Source organism: Pholis gunnellus (assembly GCF_910591455.1).
Source record: "Pholis gunnellus genome assembly, chromosome: 3".
NCBI lineage: Eukaryota > Metazoa > Chordata > Actinopteri > Perciformes > Pholidae > Pholis > Pholis gunnellus.
In genome coordinates, this window is record NC_136529.1 from 28470913 (window position 1) to 28491175 (window position 20263).

Genomic DNA, 20263 nt, shown 5'->3' on the forward strand with positions numbered 1-20263 from the left:
CATGTGAAAGAGGCTCATTTGTGGCGAGTCTGCAGGTCTGAGGAGCCTTTTAGCCTCTTTTTTTTTGTTCACTGTTTTGGTTTAGTGGCCTGAACATTTGAGTCTGAGACGCGTTTCAACCTCTTTAGGCTGCTGTTTGCAGTGAAACAGCTCCGATAGAACCACAGCACACAGCATGCACTGCACCAAGGCAGAAAGAAAATATTATCTGATCAAGAAAGTCGAGCAACAAGCAGCTAAACACCAACGTGTACTGAGGAGCGAGCAGAGACGGAAGCAGAGCTGAATATTGAACCACATGTTGTGTTAGTTAGGCAGTTATCTGCTTACCTGTTTTATAGCGACTGTACCAGGTGATATTGTGGTGCATTTGTATTGTATGGTGTCATTTTCAGTTAATTCAGTGGTTTATGTTTTTCTTTCTACAGTTTGATGTTGTGCTGCCTCTCTGCCCCGTTTTCTTAAAGAAGCACCACACAAATCATGATATTACAGCAAATTATAGGTTTGAATTACAGGATAAAAAGGTAATTATTTATGGGAAGTGCAGATGAGTACATGCAAATACTATAAGTTCCCACAGGCAGTGGTCCTGCATTCAACACTTCACTCAAGTAAAAGTACAAAATGATCAGCATCCAAATGTACTAAAAGTACCAAAAGTAAAAGTACTCATTATGCAGAATAACATATATTATTGGATTATAATTGTTGATGCATTGATGCTCATTTTAATTATTTAATATACTGCTGCATAGTTTATAATTAACACACCATCATCAATTCATTGGTTTATATGTTGTATTAATAATCTAAATATACAAATTAACTAATGTTGTAAAATAATAAAAAGGATACAATATCTGCCTCAAAAATGTACATTTGACTGCGTTCATATATTGTACATATTTGTTATAGTATTATATAATGGTATAATTTATAGTTTTGTGTAGTGTTTCTATTCTATATTTACATTCTTGATTTAAACAGTACTTTGCCTGTATTTTTTATTTCATATTAATATTATTTTTTATTTATTATATGCACCACACACCAAGGCAACTTACTTTTATATGAACAACCTACATGGCAATACAATTGTTTTTTAACTAAGGGAATTGTTTAATTACTTGGAACCTATTGGTAAATACGTTTGATCTACAATACAAAATAAAAACAAAACAATATTAAAAACCGTCCGCATTAATAAACCGCTGTCCAAGCGGAACTATCTTTCTTCGCGGAACCTTTGTTTCTGGTCGGACAGAATTCGGCGCCGGACGAATCCCGTTGACATTGCTGAGAAAGGAGGAGGAGGAGACAGGAACAGGACTGTTGTTACCAAACCTGAAGGTTTCACTGGAGGGAGCCGCTTCTTAGCTGTGACGTTAAGACACGGAGAGAGAGTCATGTATCGGCGGCCCCTGCAGTCTGCGGTCAGAAACGTTATTAACGTTAATAATCATGTTATTAACGTTAATAACGTGACAGCGTCCAGAGCCTGCTACGGGAAGGTAATTAGCTAATGTTAGCTTAGCTGGCTAATTGGATTTGATTAAACCAACATTACATTATTTAACAAGCACTAACGGATTGTTTGTAATACACAGTGACAGGAAGTGATAACATGAAAGATGTACTGTAATAACTAGTTATTTAATAACTTTTATTGTGTTTATAATGTGTGTTTGAGTTGTTATCGAACCACAACATCACCAACTCTCACAGCTACTAGTTTGAAGAGATTAACTAGTTACCTGTCACAGCTACTAGTTTAAAGAGATTAACTAGTTACCTGTCACAGCTACTAGTTTAAAGAGATTAGCTAGTTACCCGTCACAGCTGTTAGTTTAAAGAGATTAGCTAGTTACCTCTCACAGCTACTAGTTTAAAGAGATTAACTAGTTACCTCTCACAGCTGTTAGTTTAAAGAGATTAACTAGTTACCTCTAACAGCTACTAGTTTAAAGAGATTAACTAGTTACCTCTCACAGCTGTTAGTTTAAAGAGATTAGCTAGTTACCTCTCACAGCTACTAGTTTAAAGAGATTAACTAGTTACCTGTCACAGCTACTAGTTTAAAGAGATTAACTAGTTACCTCTCACAGCTACTAGTTTAAAGAGATTAACTAGTTACCTCTCACAGCTGTTAGTTTAAAGAGATTAACTAGTTACCTGTCACAGCTACTAGTTTAAAGAGATTAGCTAGTTACCCGTCACAGCTGTTAGTTTAAAGAGATTAGCTAGTTACCTCTCACAGCTACTAGTTTAAAGAGATTAGCTAGTTACCTCTCACAGCTACTAGTTTAAAGAGATGAACTGGTTACCTCTCACAACTGTTAGTTTAAAGAGATTAACTAGTGACCTCTCACAGCTACTAGTTTAAAGAGATTAGCTAGTTACCTCTCACAGCTACTAGTTTAAAGAGATGAACTGGTTACCTCTCACAACTGTTAGTTTAAAGAGATTAACTAGTGACCTCTCACAGCTACTAGTTTAAAGAGATTAGCTAGTTACCTCTCACAGCTACTAGTTTAAAGAGATGAACTGGTTACCTCTCACAACTGTTAGTTTAAAGAGATTAACTAGTGACCTCTCACAGCTACTAGTTTAAAGAGATTAGCTAGTTACCTCTCACAGCTACTAGTTTAAAGAGATTAACTAGTTACCTCTCACAGCTACTAGTTTAAAGAGATTAGCTAGTGACCTCTCACAGCTACTAGTTTAAAGAGATTAGCTAGTTACCTCTCACAGCTGTTAGTTTAAAGAGATTAACAGACAATCAGGATCACAAAGTATACAAACAATGTTAACGTCTATGAAGAAAATGGATCCAGAGGGATCTCAAGCAGCTTCCAGGTGTCCAAATATATTCCAGTTCCATCGGTGAGATGTGGAAAAATAACATTTCCCAAACCTGAAGATGTTCATTTGAGAATTATTTAAAGCAGATGAAAGAGGAGAAGCTTCAACAGCAGAATGGTTGAAGAATCACATTAAGAAGTTACTTAAAGTCATTATTAAAATAAGTGTCCGGTTGGTCGTTCAATCGTTGCATAATTCATTATTTATTTAGTGAAACCAATGAAACGTGATTATTTGGTCATTGTGTTTATCAAAGTGTTCGTTTAGTTTGGTTTAAATAAAGGTTTGCTGATGAAGTGTTACACACAACCTCTGATCTGTTGATGTAAAGAAAATAAACGTTGCAGTTATTAATATTATGACCATAAGTCTTCATTAACATAAAGGTGATTGATATTGTTTCATTGTGGCGTCACAACTATCATCGGTTTGATCTGCATGTATTCAACATTAAAGAAATGAGACAGACTCGTCTAATTAAACACAAAGTATCAAAGTACCTCATCACAAACGTCCTGCAGTCATCTTTGATTAACTAAATATTAATTTTGTCTGTCAACTATTGAAAAATAAAAAACTGTATTTGACATCGTCAACTATCTTGTTTTGTCCAAAGATATTTCATTTACTTTAAAATGAGAAAGTGAAAACACTAAATCCTCACATTTGAGAACCTGGAAGCATGAAATATTTGTATTTAAATTGATTAATCCTCTAATCATTGCAGCTGAACTTCCTTTGATAAAATACAGATTTGGACTTGTAAGCTGTCGTATATCATTTATTTTTGACATGTATTTGGTTACAGTGTTGTTTTTCTCATTTGACTTTTAAATATCACAACACTGCAGCAGTTATCATACAATCCTATAAAATCATGGAAACTATTGATCCGCGATACTTCCATCCAACAACAATGTATCACTGCTGCTGTTTATGTAACTGAATACATGTTTGGTAGCGTATGAAACTAATTTACTGTCAAGTATCTGCTTGTTCTTCTGCTCTCGGACTGTTTGTATCTGATTCTCTCTGCGTCTCCGTTCCAGGTGTTACATCAAGAAGCCGGTTTCTCCAGAGCTTCAGCAGCTTGTCAACTGGCCAGAGTCTCCTCTCCCAGTTTAACGCCGTGTCGGACACTTCACCTCACCTCACAGGTAACGAGACGCACTCACAGAGAGACACGGAGGTACCGGCTGAAGAGACGTTCATTTAGCTTACATCTCAAACGTTGTAAAACACACTTTCCAACCAGGCGCCAACCTCTGGTTCTGAAAAGTGAAGCCAAAGCTTCACTTGTTAAAGCTGCATTCTCTCTAGTGTCCACCAGGGGGCGACTCCTCTGGTTGTATAGAAGTCTATGAGAAAATGACTCTACTTCTCTCTTGATTTATTACCTCAGTAAACATTGTAAACATGAGTTTATGGTCTCAATCTCTAGTTTCAAGTCTTCTTCAATACAGCATGATGTTCATTTAGTAAATGATGGTCCATTTAGAGTCAAACAGACCATAAAGCAGGGGATGCTTTAGGGGCGGGGCTACACAGTGATTGACAGGTCTCTACCAGAGACGTATACGGCGTCTCTACGTCACTCCTCCTCAGTCCACATATGGTCACTTCCTGTTCACTGGTTGCAAAAAAAACAAGATGGTGACGGGCGACACGCCAAGGAAGGCTTCAAAACATCAGTCCTCAAACAGTAGAGGACGTCCCGGTGACTACGTCCACTTCTTATAGACAGACTGTTGTTGAAGGTTCTTCATTTTACTTTGGTTCGCTCTGCTTTTATTTTTCCTCTCTTATCACATTTAAAACAGACTCACTGACATAATATTCTATCATAACCCGTACCTTGTTGTGTTCACCGCCAACTCAGCCACAAATATCTTGTATTATTATTGTGTAAATTCTTTATTAGGATTAAACCCTTTGAGACGTACCATCTCGTTTGTCAATTAGACAAAACATTTAACAAAAAGCTAAAATAACCAGATAATGAAACAATACCAAATAAATATGAAATAAGACATAAAATCAGGAGTTCGTACTCAAGCGGAGCATAAACATGGATCATTCTTTCATAGGTTATAGAAAAGCAATAACTCATCATTTTCCTGTGACGTCTTCACAATAAAAATGAAATGTAGGTTTTGCGTTCAGAGCAAAAACAATATGTTGAGAGTTTAATCTGACTGCAGCAGAGATTCCGCTCCATGTGTTGAGTAGATGTGTGTCTGATCTTCATGGTGATGAAGAGTAACCAGTAACACGACTGTCAGGACATGAAGGCAGCTTAGAATAGCTCTGTGGATTAATTTTAGTCTGCAGCTGCACGCGTCCAATTTAATGAGGGTCAGACAGTGAAAACACAGAGAATATTAAGCCCCCTTTAAAGGCCTTTACACACTGAGGGTATTTGTTCTGTGGAGGTAATTCCCACGTCAACGTGTTCTTTGAAGACGTCACACAGACTTTTCTTTTTGGAGCTCGTTGATATTTCTGAACTTTCGCACCAAGAATAAAAGCATCAACCAATCACGTTGTGAGGAACGGACGGAGGCTCTGTAGTCTGAACAAAGACAACTATTTCAAATATTACTATGTTCAACCAGCGCAGACCAGAGCCACTCCTTCTGTTCTTACCTTTCACAATAAAAGCCCTTCTCTAATGTCTCCTCTCTCTTTTCTCTCACTCTCCTCCTGTCATCTCGTCCTCCTCTCTTCATCTCTCCCTCCTCTTCCTCCTCTCTCTTTTCTGTCCCACATTTCTTCTCCTGCCGCCTCCTCTTTCGTCTCCTCTTCACCACTTTTTTTTTTTTTTTTGTCGTCTGTCAGCTCCTTAACGTGAAGGAGACGCGGCAGCACACGGAGGAAGAGGTCGGGGCCTTCACAAAACTCATCGAGGCGATGGGCTTCACGGGGCCGCTCAAATACAACAAATGGGTGAGTGATGAAGGATGAAGGAGGGAGGAAGCATGAAGGAATGGAGTGAACAAGGAAGAAGTGAAGAACATGAGAGGGAGGAGAGAGTTCTCCTCAGTTCAGCTCCTTCAGGAGTCACAGATGACAAAGAACGTTAACCATCGCAGTGTAAATAAAGTTTTAATGTTAACATCACAGTGTAAATAAAGTTTTAACGTTAACCATCACAGTGTAAATAAAGTTTTAACGTTAACCATCACAGTGTAAATAAAGGTTTAACGTTAACCATCACAGTGTAAATAAAGATTTAACGTTAACCATCGCAGTGTAAATAAAGTTTTAACGTTAACCATCACAGTGTAAATAAAGTTTTAACGTTAACCATCACAGTGTAAATAAAGTTTTAACGTTAACCATCACAGTGTAAATAAAGATTTAACGTTAACCATCGCAGTGTAAATAAAGTTTTAACGTTAACCATCACAGTGTAAATAAAGTTTTAACGTTAACCATCACAGTGTAAATAAAGGTTTAACGTTAACCATCACAGTGTAAATAAAGGTTTAACGTTAACCATCACAGTGTAAATAAAGATTTAACGTTAACCATCGCAGTGTAAATAAAGTTTTAACGTTAACATCACAGTGTAAATAAAGGTTTAACGTTAACCATCACAGTGTAAATAAAGGTTTAACGTTAACCATCACAGTGTAAATAAAGGTTTAACGTTAACCATCACAGTGTAAATAAAGATTTAACGTTAACCATCACAGTGTAAATAAAGTTTTAACGTTAACCATCACAGTGTAAATAAAGGTTTAACGTTAACCATCACAGTGTAAATAAAGTTTTAACGTTAACCATCACAGTGTAAATAAAGTTTTACTGACGATGGTTCTCCTCGTGGTCAGAGGAGGACTGACCTCGCAGCAGGAGCTTAATTTATTGTCTGTCAGCCATAAATATTCTTTCCAGCATGTGAACACATAACAACTCAAACACACCACAGCATCGCTCACTGCTGCACACACTGCTTTTATACAGTATGTGTGTATATATATATATATATATATTATACAACTGTTACTCTGTCAAAGGTTCAAAGGAATTCATTAATTTATCTCTTATTCATCCTTTATTTAACCAGGTGGTTAAAAAAAAAACAACAACAAAAAGATAAAAAGATAAAATAAATTTCAGATAACAGAAAGAAACCAGCCGGTTGCATCAATGAAAGATTTTTCATTCAGTCCTCAAATGGTCCTTCATGCTGTTAGCACAGGTCCATCTACTGCATACATATCTAATGACTGGTTGTGGACACTAACATCATCTTAGCTGTTTCCTGTTAAAGATGTTCATGATGTTACTCATTTATTGTTTTCTCCCTTTTTGTCTTCAGAAAATCAAGATCGCTGCGTTGCGGATGTACACGTGCTGCGTAGAGAGAATCAACTACGACGACTTCTTTGACAGTAAGTGAGAAATAAACGTCCTGCTCCTCTGTGAACCACAACCATCACGAGTAGAAGTAGAACATGTCTGTAGTGAGAATAACACAGAGATGACATCATTCAAGAGAAGAAAACATGCAAGTTGAGTCTCTTTGATCATTTATATATAAATAATCTAGATACACAAGTGTCCAGATGTGTTACCACTGTTATAAAAACACAGGTAATAATATTGAGCTATTCACAATTTTACAACCTCTCTCCTCTCCTCTCTCCTCCTCTCCTCTCCTCTCTCCTCTCTCCTCTCCTCTCTCCTCTCCTCTCCTCTCCTCTCTCCTCTCTCCTCTCCTCTTCATGTAGTTCAGAGTGTCTCCTCTCTTGTGGTCACATGACTGTTGGTCTCAGATGAATCAATCATGACTTCATAGTTTCACACGTTAATGTTTTAACAGAATCTGGTTAAAGTGAACTCTTTATTAGAGGAGAGATTTTAATGGGACCTTTGGATGAAATATCACAATTGTAATCTTAGTTTTGGTTGTTTTTTCTGACGGAAGTGTTCATAACACATGATGTGTTCAAGGACTGTCAGAAAGATGAAGGTTTGACTATGAAGACGTTTTTTACAGCTTCTGACTCTGATAAACAGCGATTGTCTCTGAACATACTGAGACACACTGGAGCAGCATCACGTGACGTGACTTACAACGCATTCAACCGCTCAGTGTGTTTCCTGGTGTTTATATCGCTTGTAGGTCCAGGTCCTGATACACCGGCATCAAAGATCACCGCGTCCCAGAGCGTCCTCTTTCTCAGTGTCTTCATTTCATTGGTTGTAATTGTTTCAGCTGTTGTTTTTGCTCCGATCAGCATCAACGTCTTGATTGTGACGGAGACGTTAAACGGGTCCCTAAATGATCCGCAGAAAGTCCAGTTATGAAGAACTAAAAGCAGCCGACATGAACGCTGAAGGTTCAGTCTGTAGTGTCCTCTGATTGGTTCACAGATGTGGGCTGCTGCTACTGGACGTGATGCTTATTAAAGGCTGCAACTCATTATTAGTTGTATTAGTGTTTAACCTGCAGATTCTTTGTTGTGTTTATGAAACACTAACCTGATGATTTTAGTTAAATATGTGTTGTGTAAAGACTTCAGGCTCTTATTTCCTCACGTTTAGGAGCTTTTACTGCTTCAGCATCGTCTTCACATCACTGCGTCAGAGGGAGTGTCTGTCTCCACCTGATGATGTGTTTTTATTGGCTTTGTTTGAATTCCTATCTTTTTTTATTTAAGTGAATTCTTGCTTTGTAAATGACCAAAAGAAAGATGTTTTTATATTTAATCTCATCATTTGGAAGCTTTACTGACACCCACCAGAACAGCTGGACTAAACACTATTATTACTAATAATAAAGATGTGTATCACTGTGTGTTTGTTTCAGAGTGCTCCCTCCCAGACACACTCAACTCCTGGTTCCTGGTAGCGCAGCTGCACGTGTGGTGAGTCTCTCTCTCTCTCTCACACACACACACACACACACACACACACACACACACACACACACATAATCACTATGCGTTTCCTCGTCTCATGTCTTCGTTTCCTCATTTCATGTCCTTGTTTCCTCGTCTCTTGTCTTTGTTTCCTCGTCTCACGTCCTTGTTTCCTCGTCTCTTGTCTTCGTTTCCTCGTCTCATGTCTTCGTTTCCTCGTCTCACGTCCTTGTTTCCTCGTCTCACGTCTTCGTTTCCTCGTCTCACGTCTTCGTCTCATGTCTTCGTTTCCTCGTCTCATGTCCTTGTTTCCTCGTCTCATGTCTTCGTTTCCTTGTCTCATGTCTTCGTTTCATCGTCTCGTGTCTTCGTTTCCTCGTCTCATGTCCTTGTTTCCTCATCTCATGTCCTTGTTTCCTCATCTCTTGTCCTTGTTTCCTCGTCTCATGTCTTCGTTTCCTCGTCTCATGTCTTCGTTTCCTCGTCTCATGTCTTCGTTTCCTTGTCTCATGTCTTCGTTTCCTCGTCTCATGTCTTTGTTTCCTCGTTTCATGTCCTTGTTTCCTCGTCTCTTGTCTTTGTTTCCTCGTCTCATGTCCTTGTTTCCTCGTCTCATGTCCTTGTTTCCTCGTCTCTTGTCCTTGTTTCCTCTAGGATGTGTTTGGTGCGGATGCGTCAGGAGGGCAGAGAAGGAAAGTACATGTGCCGTTACATCGTCCACTCAATGTGGGAGGATGTAGAGCAGAGGAGCAAAATCATGGGGGTGAGTTCAGTGTGTGTGTGTGTGTGTGTGTGTGTGTGTGTGTGTGTGTGTGTGTGTGTGTGTGTGTGTGTGTGTGTGTGTGTGTGTGTGTGTGTGTGTGTGTGTGTGTGTGTGTGTGTGTGTGTGTGTGTGTGTTATGTTTACCAGTAATGTCATGTGACAATAACGCGGCTTTATGCATCTTCATAGAGACTCAGGTAGTAGAGTTATCGGCCACATCGTCTACAGACTCGTGGAGATCAAAGGTCTCCTGGAGTCTGATTTAAATATTGTGTTGTATCAATATTCTATCGATACGACACAACTTATTCTATCGATACGGTGGAATGAGACGAGATATCCTCTCATATTTCATAATATTATGTCTTTTGCTGGTGTTAAAGGCAACATTCCAGTAAAGTGACCAGGTTGTTGTTGTTGTTGTTGTTGTTGTTGTTATTAGACCCTGATCAGGCTTTTTGTTTCCAGTGAGTGAAGAGTTTTGCGTTTTTACAGGATTGCCCTGAACGCCTCGTATTCAACTCAAAAGGCAGAGAAGCTCCCAATGTTATTAGTTTTATTAATTTATTGGAGCTTAATGACTTTAATAACCGCAGCAAACTGCAAGAAAGCAACAAAAAGGAACACAACACGGCCGTGAACGTATTGAAGGTAGAATACATAATGTTAGTAATGTATTCACACAATGACGTCACACAGAAACCCTGTTGAACACGAGTGTGAGCAGTCACACAGTCACACAGTCACACAGTCACTCAGCCTCCTGCTGTCGGATTCATATTCATTACTTCTGAAAACATTACGCTCTGAGCTCAGATGTAACGGCGCATTGACTTTCATTCGTGCTCTCGCGTGCTACACGGACGCAGGTTTTTGTTTGTTTAAAGTCTTAACGTCCAACGGTTCTCAGACCGGAGAGCGAGCCTGACCGCGGTCACCGTGTCCACAGAGCTGCTCCTCTGTTCACTCACTGACATCACACACTGACATCGCACACTGACATCGCACACTGACATCGCACACTGACATCGCACACTGACATCACACACTGACATCACACACTGACATCACACACTGACATCACACACTGACATCACACACTGACATCACACACTGACATCACACACTGACATCACACACTGACATCACACACTGACAGCTCGGCTGTAGTTCCTCTGAGCGTTCAGAACGAAGTCCTCGTTCTCAAACTCTCCTGGAATCAGCTCTCAGGAGTCCATGAGGGGGAAACACTGTGGCGACAAAGATGATGGATTATTGTCGTGGCTGAACAGAAGATGAGGGTGAATGTGAACTTCTTGTGACTCGTGTGATCCGAGTGGCTCATATATTAGCTGATGACAGCCGATAGACTGATGGATGTTAACGGAGCTTCATGTGACGACGTCTTCAGCTTTGTGACAGAAACGGGTCAGAGATGAGACGTTACAGAGCGGTTTGTGAGGTCACTCCTGGTGTGTGCGTGCATTGGGTTGGGGGGGGGGGGGTACATGTGTGTTTTCACAGCTGCGTATGTGAACTTTTGTCAGTGTGTGTGTGTGTGTGTGTGTGTGTGTGTGTGTGTGTGTGTGTGTGTGTGTGTGTGTGTGTGTGTGTGTGTGTTCATACGTGTTGGCACACGTGACTGAGGATCCAGAGATTGATTTGACCTCAAACTCTTAATTTATTTCTGATTTCATCTAAACATCTGGCTGCAGACCAACACATCCATCTTCAGGAAACAAGTCAGAAAGAATCCCAAAGATTTATTTTTATTACAAATACCAACAAAATAAAAACAACAAAAAACACACAACAGAACCTGTCGGCGTCCTCGTAAAAGACAGTTTAAAATAGACTCATCTAAGTCTATTATCACCGTTTCAGTTTCAGTTTAACGTGTCACCAGTTAACACGGTGACACGTTAAACTGAAACACCTGTTGCTCTGAAACGGTCGTGATCTGCATTCTGAAGGATTTGATTCTGACAACGAAGCGCGACACAACCGGACGTTTAGATCAATCAACGTTTAACTCGTGTGGATGGTCGGAGCAAAATGAAACATTGCCAATTATCGAACACATAATGTCGATGACGTCAGCTGTAAAAGGCTCGATAAAGACAACTAGCACGTGTTAAAGCTGCATTCTCTCTAGTGACCACCAGGGGGCGACTCCTCTGGTTGTATAGAAGTCTATGAGAAAATGACTCTACTTCTCTCTTGATTTATTCCCTCAGTAAACATTGTAAACATGAGTTTTTGGTCTCAATCTCTAGTTTCAAGTCTTCTTCAATACAGCATGATGTTCATTTAGTAAATGATGGTCCATTTAGAGTCACACAGACCATAAAGCAGGGGATGCTTTAGGGGCGGGGCTACACAGTGATTGACAGGTCTCTACCAGAGACGTATACGGCGTCTCTACGTCACTCCTCCTCAGTCCAGATAAGGTCACTTCCTGTTCACTGGTTGATAAAGAAACAAGATGGCGACGACCAAAATGCCGAACTGGAGGCTTCAAAAACGTCCACAAACCAACGAGGCGACTGCGTTCACTTCTCATCAACAGTTTGTTCCTCTGACCTTCTCTAGAGGACGAGTGACTCAGTAAAGACCTGAACAATGACTTCTTTATGAACACGGTTCAGATCACGGCCACGTTTGAGAGGAAAAGCATGTTTTTCATGTTTGACTGAAACACAGTCCTGCTCTGTCTGTGTGTGTGTGTGTGTGTGTGTTTTTGTGTGTGTGTGTGTGTGTGTGTGTGTGCACATGTATTTTCACAACACACACACACACACACACACACAGCAGCAGTGATTGGAGTGGCTCTTAGGTTTCATGCTAATTGTGTTAAGCAGCAGTAAAAACATTGGTCATTTTCTCCGTGTTCATAATTACGTCTGCAGCAGAATCTGATTCAACGTTATTGTGCAGAAATTCACTTTTTGACTTTTACATGAACCGCTAGCAGCCCGGCGTTGCTTAGTGGCTCGTGAGGACTGACTGTAAAGTTATTTATGACCATCGGAGCTGTTTTTGGGGCTCAGTGTTTTGCCCGAGGACCCTTTGGCATGTTGACAAGAGGGAGCTGGTGATCAAACCGGCAACCCCGTGATGAGTGGACGAGCCACTCGTCTTCAGACGCGCTCTGAAGTGTGCTTCATCAGGTCGACATGTTAATGTGTGTAACACTTCGGTTTGTGACCTGCAGAGCCTATCAGCATGTTAGCTTTGTTATTGTAGCACATGTTAGCATTGAGTACAGCCTCACAGAGCTGCTAGCATCACATTTCTCTGCTACAGTGGCTCAGAAGAAAGTGACGGCGAGAGAGAGAAAGCCAACTCTGTGCTTAACGCTCATCTCTCTCTCTTTACATCATCACTTCTAGATCGGTGCCAGCCACAGGAAGGAAGGAATGAAATCGATGACGGAGACGTTTTACGCGGCCATATTTGGATACGATGAGGTGAGAAACACTCGTACGGAAGCGTCCCGAGTCTCCCGTAATAACGTGGGATCAGTAACGTGACGGTCGCTGGTGTTGGTGTGCTGTAGGGAATCCTGTCTGATGACTGTGTGCTGGCTGCAGCTCTGTGGAGAAACCTGTTCAACTGTGAGTGTGAGGACCCCGAACAGCTGGAGCTCATGGTGGGATACGTACGCAAACAGGTGTGTGTCCTCTCCTCTATCTGCGTTTACTTCGTGAACACATAACACCCGGTGCTTCACATCTTAAACCTGCATTCTCTCTAGTGTCCACCAGGGGGCGACTCCTCTGGTTGTATAGAAGTCTATGAGAAAATGACTCTACTTCTCTCTTGATTTATTACCTCAGTAAACATTGTAAACATGAGTTTATGGTCTCAGTCTCTAGTTTCAAGTCTTCTTCAATACAGCATGATGTTCATTTAGTAAATGATGGTCCATTTAGAGTCACACAGACCATAAAGCAGGGGATGCTTTAGGGCGTTATAGAAAGGATTTCTATGTCTTGGAAAGAGAAGTCGGCTGCAGTCTGCAACCTCACCACTAGATGTCACTAAATCCTACACTGTCCCTTTAAGAATAGTCCGTATTAGACTGAGACTGGTTCACAACCAGACCTGGTTCCTCACTGTCACTTGAAGAGGAGGATCTTCTTCCTCCTTTTGGTTGGAAGGGTTAAATGTAAATGGTGCATTAGCTCGACGCTACAATCCGACACTCTGTTCTGCCTCACCCACCTCACCCACTCCCCTCTGAGCACTTTACCCCCCCCCCCCTCCCCTCTCTGTATATTTTCTTTCCCCCCGTGAGATTGAAAACACTCCTTCAGAAACACCTGCAAGCCTCCAGGACCACCTCCTCCTCCTCCTCCTCCTCCTCTCTCCCATTTACTCCCCCCTTCCTTCCATCCCGTCTCCACAGAGTTCTGTTTCACCGTTAGCATCACTGCTCCTTTAGCTTTTAATATTCACCTTCTGCTGCATCTTCTCTTTTCTCTAGTAAGCTCCTCACAATAATATCACACACACACACACACACACACGATGCAGGTGGGTCAAAGGTCATGGAAGCTGCGTCCAACTCAATCAGCCAGTGTGTGTGTGTGTGTGTGTGTGTGTGTGTGTGTGTGTGTGTGTGTGTGTGTGTGTGTGTGTGTGTGTGTGTGTGTGTGTGTGTGTGTGTGTGTGTGAGAGAGAAACAGTTTGGAGTCTTATGTCACAAAACAAACAAATGACACACTCCACTAGGTGTGTGTGTGTGTAACGTAACACGTTCACATTTCCAGGGAAAGTAAAGACGTTTAACTGTTTTGGTTCCTCATCAGAGATTCACTGAATCTCATGTTTGTGGACAATTTAACCGTAAATCTGTGAAAACAGAGAAATGTCTTTAACCCTCCTGTTATGTTCGTTTTTTAGGTACAGCCATGATGTTCGCGGGTCAATATGACCCGGTGCAGGTTTAATCATCCAAAAGTTGTCAGAAACCAAAAAATCCTAATAAATATAGTTTGTACCTCATCACCAACACCCTTACTAACAATTCAATCAGTATTTAGTGGAATGGAGTTATTCCCCCCTCCATAGATCATAGTTCAATGAGGGTAACTCACTCGTTTTAATGAAAAATACATGTTAAAACAATTTTTTAGGTACATTGGAAAAACCTAGATGTAAATTGCATTAGTTTACCATAACATGTATTTTCTTCTAAATTTTTTTTACATTTTGAAACTTTCTTTTTTTCATGGGGTGATGTAGATAAATGGAGAAGAGACACCTCTGCTGTTCAGGGTCATATTGACCCGCTCACTCAAAATCAAGCCAAATGAGTCATAAGGATTTGTATTGAAAGTAAACTGTATTTATGTTTATTTATAGTGTTAAGAAACAGACATTTACAAAAATGAACAAGATATCAACACAATGAACGAGGTGTGTGTGTGTGTGTGTGTGTGTGTGTGTGTGTGTGTGTGTGTGTGTGTGTGTGTGTGTGTGTGTGTGTGTGTGTGTGTGTGTGTGTGTGTGTGTGTGTGTGTGTGTGTGTGTGTGTGTGTGTGTGTGTGTGTGTGTGTGTGTGTGTGAAATGGGGTGAAACATGTTGGGAGGAGTAAGAGATACTTTGTCTCACATTTTCAAAGAAAGAAATGGTCTAAACTTGACCCCGTTGATCCCTTATAGCCTCCACTTCACTGCCGGGTCAAATTGACCCCGAACATCATCTCTGTTATATAAACATGCAGGGGGGGGGTTGCAAATACATGATTGGGTAGGACTCCCAAGCAACCCTTTCGTATGTTTCTCCCCTCTCCTGCTAAGTGTGGGTGGAGTTTTCCCGCGAGAAAAAAAAAGGTTTCCCTTTCCTTTCTCGCACAGGTGCGGTGTGTGTGTGTGTGTGTGTGTGTGTGTGTGTGTGTGTGTGTGTGTGTGTGAAATCGGGTGAAACATGTTGGGAGGAGTAAGAGATACTTTGTCTCACATTTTCAAAGAAAGAAATGATCTAAACTTGACCCCTCTGATCCCTTATAGCCTCCACTTCACTGCCGGGTCAAATTGACCCCGAACATCATCTCTGTTATATAAACCTGCAGGGGGGGGTTGCAAATACATGATATTTTTTATTTATTTTTTTTCACGTAGATTACCCTAATTAAGGCAAGCAGAAGAAGTTTCATACAGAAAAAAAAATTGTAAATATTTTTTCTAGATTTTCAAACTTTGAAACGGGTCAATTTGACCCGCAACATAACAGGAGGGTTAAAAGAACTCCGACTACCAGCTGGTCTCAGATGTACCACAGCAGCTTTAAGAGCTTTGATCTGTAGAAACACAGTAAATATCTGTATCGGTGAACGATGGACTTCCTGTCCCGTGCAGATGCAGTACGTGGACGCTCTGGACGGAGACGACCTGATTCTGACCGGAGAGGTGAAGTGGCGCCCTCTGGTGGAGGACAACGCTCAGAGCATCCTGAAGGTGGCCACGCCCACCTACAACGACACCGGACTGTGAGACGAAGAAGACTCCTCTTCCTCTGACCTCTTTGTGTCTTTTTCATCCTCTCTCTGTCTCTCCCTCTCTATCTCTCTCTCTCTCTTCTGTCATAAAAGGAGAGATTTTAAATCTGTTGCTGTAGCTTTCTCATCCACTCCTCTTCTTCCTCCTCTGTCTCTGGACGCTCAGTGTAGACAGTCTGGGATTATCTTTCTCACACACACACACACACACACACACACACACATCTGCGAACCAGCCAATCCAACAACAGGAACCCCCGTCATCTTCATCCTCCATCGCTGTCCTGTCGGTTCTGAGAGCTTCCTCTTCTTCACACTCACAGGAAGAGAACAATAAACTCTATTTATGTTGTTTGTTTGTTTTCCCGCATGAATGCCTCGCTGTATTTATAAAGTATTTTGTATTCCTCCATGTTTACACTCTTCTGTCAGCGTCGCTTTAATCAGGTGAAGTCAGGCGACCTGAGAATAACGCTTCATGAGCGAACGATAGAAACAGTCTTCCTCTCCCTCCGACCTCGACGCTCTCAGACCGAACAGGAAGCCGCCGTCACTGCAACGACAAATAAACCACAAAGAGTTCTTTTGTTTTAAAAAGGTGAATAAATAAAATGTTATCTGGATGTATATGAAACTACCGAGCCTCGTGTTTGTGACCTAAAGGGCCAAAACTTCCTCTTTCCAGTAGAAATGTAAAGTTAACACGATGAATGTCGGATGTCTCAACGCTACAGAACCAAAGCTACATCAGCTGATAGCCGATAGCTGCAGTGTGATCTTCTAAAGGAGAGAATTCTCTTTTCAGTTTGACCTCGTTGTGTTTGAGTTTCACAATAAGAGCCCAATAAAGGACCCTTTGTCATTTCCAGACCCCTGGATCAATAAATACACATTATCTTGAGAATCAAAGATATTTGTCGTCATCCAGACAGAATAAAATGCGACGTGAAGCTCCATGAGGACAGTGAGCCTGTTGGATCATTTAGGATGTGAGCCCTCGTTAGCGTCTCTGGTTCGGTCCTTTAAAGCTACGTTTCTGTTGCTGCACAAACTAATTAAATACTAAGTACGCCAGAAAATACCAGCAAGCTTTTCTGGCTGTTCTGACCCACAATCCTTTGCGCAGCAGGTTTATGAGCAGGTTCAAGGTGCTATGAGGAGGTAGTACTTCCTGACTGGATGATTACTGCGTGTACTTGTGTGTACTGGAAGTAAAATATATAAAGTATGCGATTTGTAACGCAGCTTCTCTCTCATGTTGACTGAAGGAGACAAACTAATATTCCACTTAAACCATAATTCATTTAGTTTTTAGCTGAATTGAAACTTTAGTTCTATAAACGGAGTTGAATGAATGCAGATTGTTGAACTGATCGTTTCCTCTTGAACGTGTAGTTGCAGCGTTGCGCCTGCAGAGGGCGCCGCACTCCGGCCTTCAGCTCAGCTGATGACGATGCAGCATCTGAAGGACCTTTTATATACATTTCTTATTATTATATTATTACTTTACGTGTGATTTTCAGCACACACACACTTTTACAACATTTACAATCAAAGCAGATTCAACGAATGGTTTCTCCGTCTCCGTGACGACACACAGCTGATCTGCTTTCAGCTCATCATGTGACTTCAGACCTCAGTGAAGACACACATGCGTCTCCTCCAGGAGGACAACGATTCGTGATGAACTAATATTAGTTTGTAGAAATGTGTTAAAACATGTCTAATCCTTAATGTTTCTGAGTAAATGTGCCGTCTTCTTTGTTTAAATCTCCGGTTTCTCCCGGTAACGCCACGTTTAACGTCACACGGACCCGTCCTGTCAAATCCTCCAGAGTTTGAGTCTCTCTCAGACATTTTGAGCTCTTTAGGAACACTTTTACGTAAGTCCGCACTTCTGCAGATTTTGCCCGAAGGGAATTACCCACAATTCATAGCAAAGTGTCTGCAGGTGTGTGTGAGTGTTACGAATGTTCCTCATAGAGCGCAGCCAGTCGAACACGTTTAACACATGAACACGAACAGGACAGAGAGTCTGCAGCGCTGCTGAAGCCTCAGATCAAGCAATGAAAAAAAACAATGCTTCCCCACAGAGAGAGAGAGAGAGAGAGAGAGAGAGAGAGAGAGAGAGAGAGAGAGAGAGAGAGTGTGTGTGTGTGTTGGCACATTGTCCTCTAAACGTGAGACAGGAAGTGTTCATGTCTCTTCAGTAGTTTGGGAGACAGAAGTTACTGGTTCTACCTGCTTTATTTCCAGGGCTTTTGACTCTTTCCGAGAGGATTTAATTTGGTGTATTTGACCCTGAAGCGTGGTGAAGGGAGGATATTTAGTGGGTTAACCTGATAACTATTGTATCCGTTCATAAAGAAACCGGTTCTACCGGAGCGCCGGTGTTACTCTCAGCCTCGTGCTCTCCCAGAGCGTCCTGCGTCTGACCCGCCTCGGCTCCAGATCAGGTTTAATCTCATCAGAATACCAATAAATACTCATACAGATGCACAAATAAAGTAAAAGTTTAAGACCAGCACGTATATCTACCTTCATTTATACACAAGCAGAGTCTTTGCAGGCGCTGCTCTGTTGTTGCTGATAGAAATCACTGCTGATGAGATACTGAAGTCACATTCATTCTCAGTGACGACGGAGGTTCTGAATATAGATGTTGTGCTATTTTATCCAGTAGATATCAGAAGCTACAGCGTTTCACAAGTCATCCTCTGGGGATCATGAATGTCTGTATAAATCTCCATCCGACAGCTGTTGAGATATTTCCCTCTGCACCAAAGAGATGAACTTTGCCAAAAAACAACAGGTTTGCTTTGTTTAAGATCAAAGACACTCAGTTTTCATCGAGATTCAAAAGGTTTTTTTTTTTCCCCACGAGGAGAGTTTTGTGTGTCAGGACTTAAACTGGGTCACTAACCAGGTTTCATTACGGAGGATCCCAGGTTTCCTGACATCTGGGTCACAGAGAACCTCTTCACACCGCTGCAGGTCAAACTCAGTTTCACTCTTTGAGACTCATTTGTCTCCGTGTGGTTTCAGTAAATCATCAATAACATGCTGGAGCATGATTACACATAACACACGACGGCTATAGCAGTAAATCAGCTGGATGAAGTTAGCATGTAGCGTGATAGCATGTAGCATGAGTGCAGTCGTCGTGTGTCTGTGTGCATGAAAGACAAACATCCTGCAAAGTTTTGAGACTTTAAATGATTCAAAAAGAAAGAAAAATGTCCGCGATTAAATGCAACCATCGTCAGCTTCAGTGTGATGAAAAATAGGTTTATTATCAAATGTAACGCAGACTTTGCATTCAGTTCTGAGTGAGTCATGAGAGTATTTAATTAAAACGTGTGAGCTGCTGGAACATGTCTGGAACAGTCTGCATAACCAAACGCTCCAGCGGTTCTTAAGTCAGAAGAGTTTTGTCGCTCCAGATGACACATCACACCCAAAACACTCACATAGCGCATGCATGAAGGAATCTCTCTCTGGAGGAGAGGAAGCCGGTCGGTCCTCTGCAGGAAGATGAGGGAGGACTGTGAGTAAAGCTCTGAACCTGCATGAACAAGAATCCTGCCGGGGACGTGACGTGATTCTCTCTCAGAGCTCGTCGTCTTCCTGCATTTATGTTTTATGTTACGTAGTTTTCTCTCTCCGGGTCTCTTCTGTCGCTCTCTCTTCTTTATGAAGGTAAAGTCTGCACGGCACCATTTCATGATGTCTTAGCGACAAGAAAGTGAAAAAAATAAATGTTTGTTTTTAGCCTCCTTGGTTAGCTCCTTGGACGTCCATGTTGGTCCTCCGCACTGAAATATCTCAACAACTATTTGACAGAGTGCCGTAAGATCTGGTTCAGACATTCATGATCCCCAGAGGATGAATCCTGCTTACGCTGTTGATAGACTCATAAGTCAGAATCTTCCTGCTTTCGTTGCTCAAACTGTGTGGAAACAGTTTTGGATGCAAAACAAACTGCATGGAACCAATTCAGAGTCTTTGGGGGAACCGTCATATTAAAGTGCAGAAGTTGGATCCTCACAGACTCGTCGCAGCGGAAACACATGAACTGTTGCTGCTACTGCTGCTCTGCTAACGGCGGAGCCGAGGCAAGTTAAGCCTTCATGTAACTTAAACGGATGAGTTACATAAAGATTCACCACCTGTACAATTATCATGAACAGAGATGTTAGTCATAGAGAACAGCAGCCTGTAAAAACGTTTATTTCTGCAGCCTCAAGTGGCCTCTT

The 20263-nt window shown here is 41.4% G+C and overlaps 1 protein-coding gene across 1 annotated transcript; it reads left to right on the forward strand.

The window, feature by feature from the left end:
- Positions 1–1306: 1306 nt before the first annotated feature.
- uqcc1 (ubiquinol-cytochrome c reductase complex assembly factor 1) lies at positions 1307–16630 on the forward strand. Its single transcript, XM_079156475.1, has 9 exons — positions 1307–1514; positions 3915–4022; positions 5704–5811; positions 7193–7265; positions 8687–8744; positions 9393–9501; positions 12894–12971; positions 13061–13174; positions 15868–16630. Exons 1-9 carry the CDS (start codon positions 1410–1412, stop codon positions 16000–16002), a joined length of 888 nt encoding a protein of 295 aa, XP_079012601.1. The 5' UTR covers positions 1307–1409; the 3' UTR covers positions 16003–16630.
- Positions 16631–20263: the final 3633 nt, after the last annotated feature.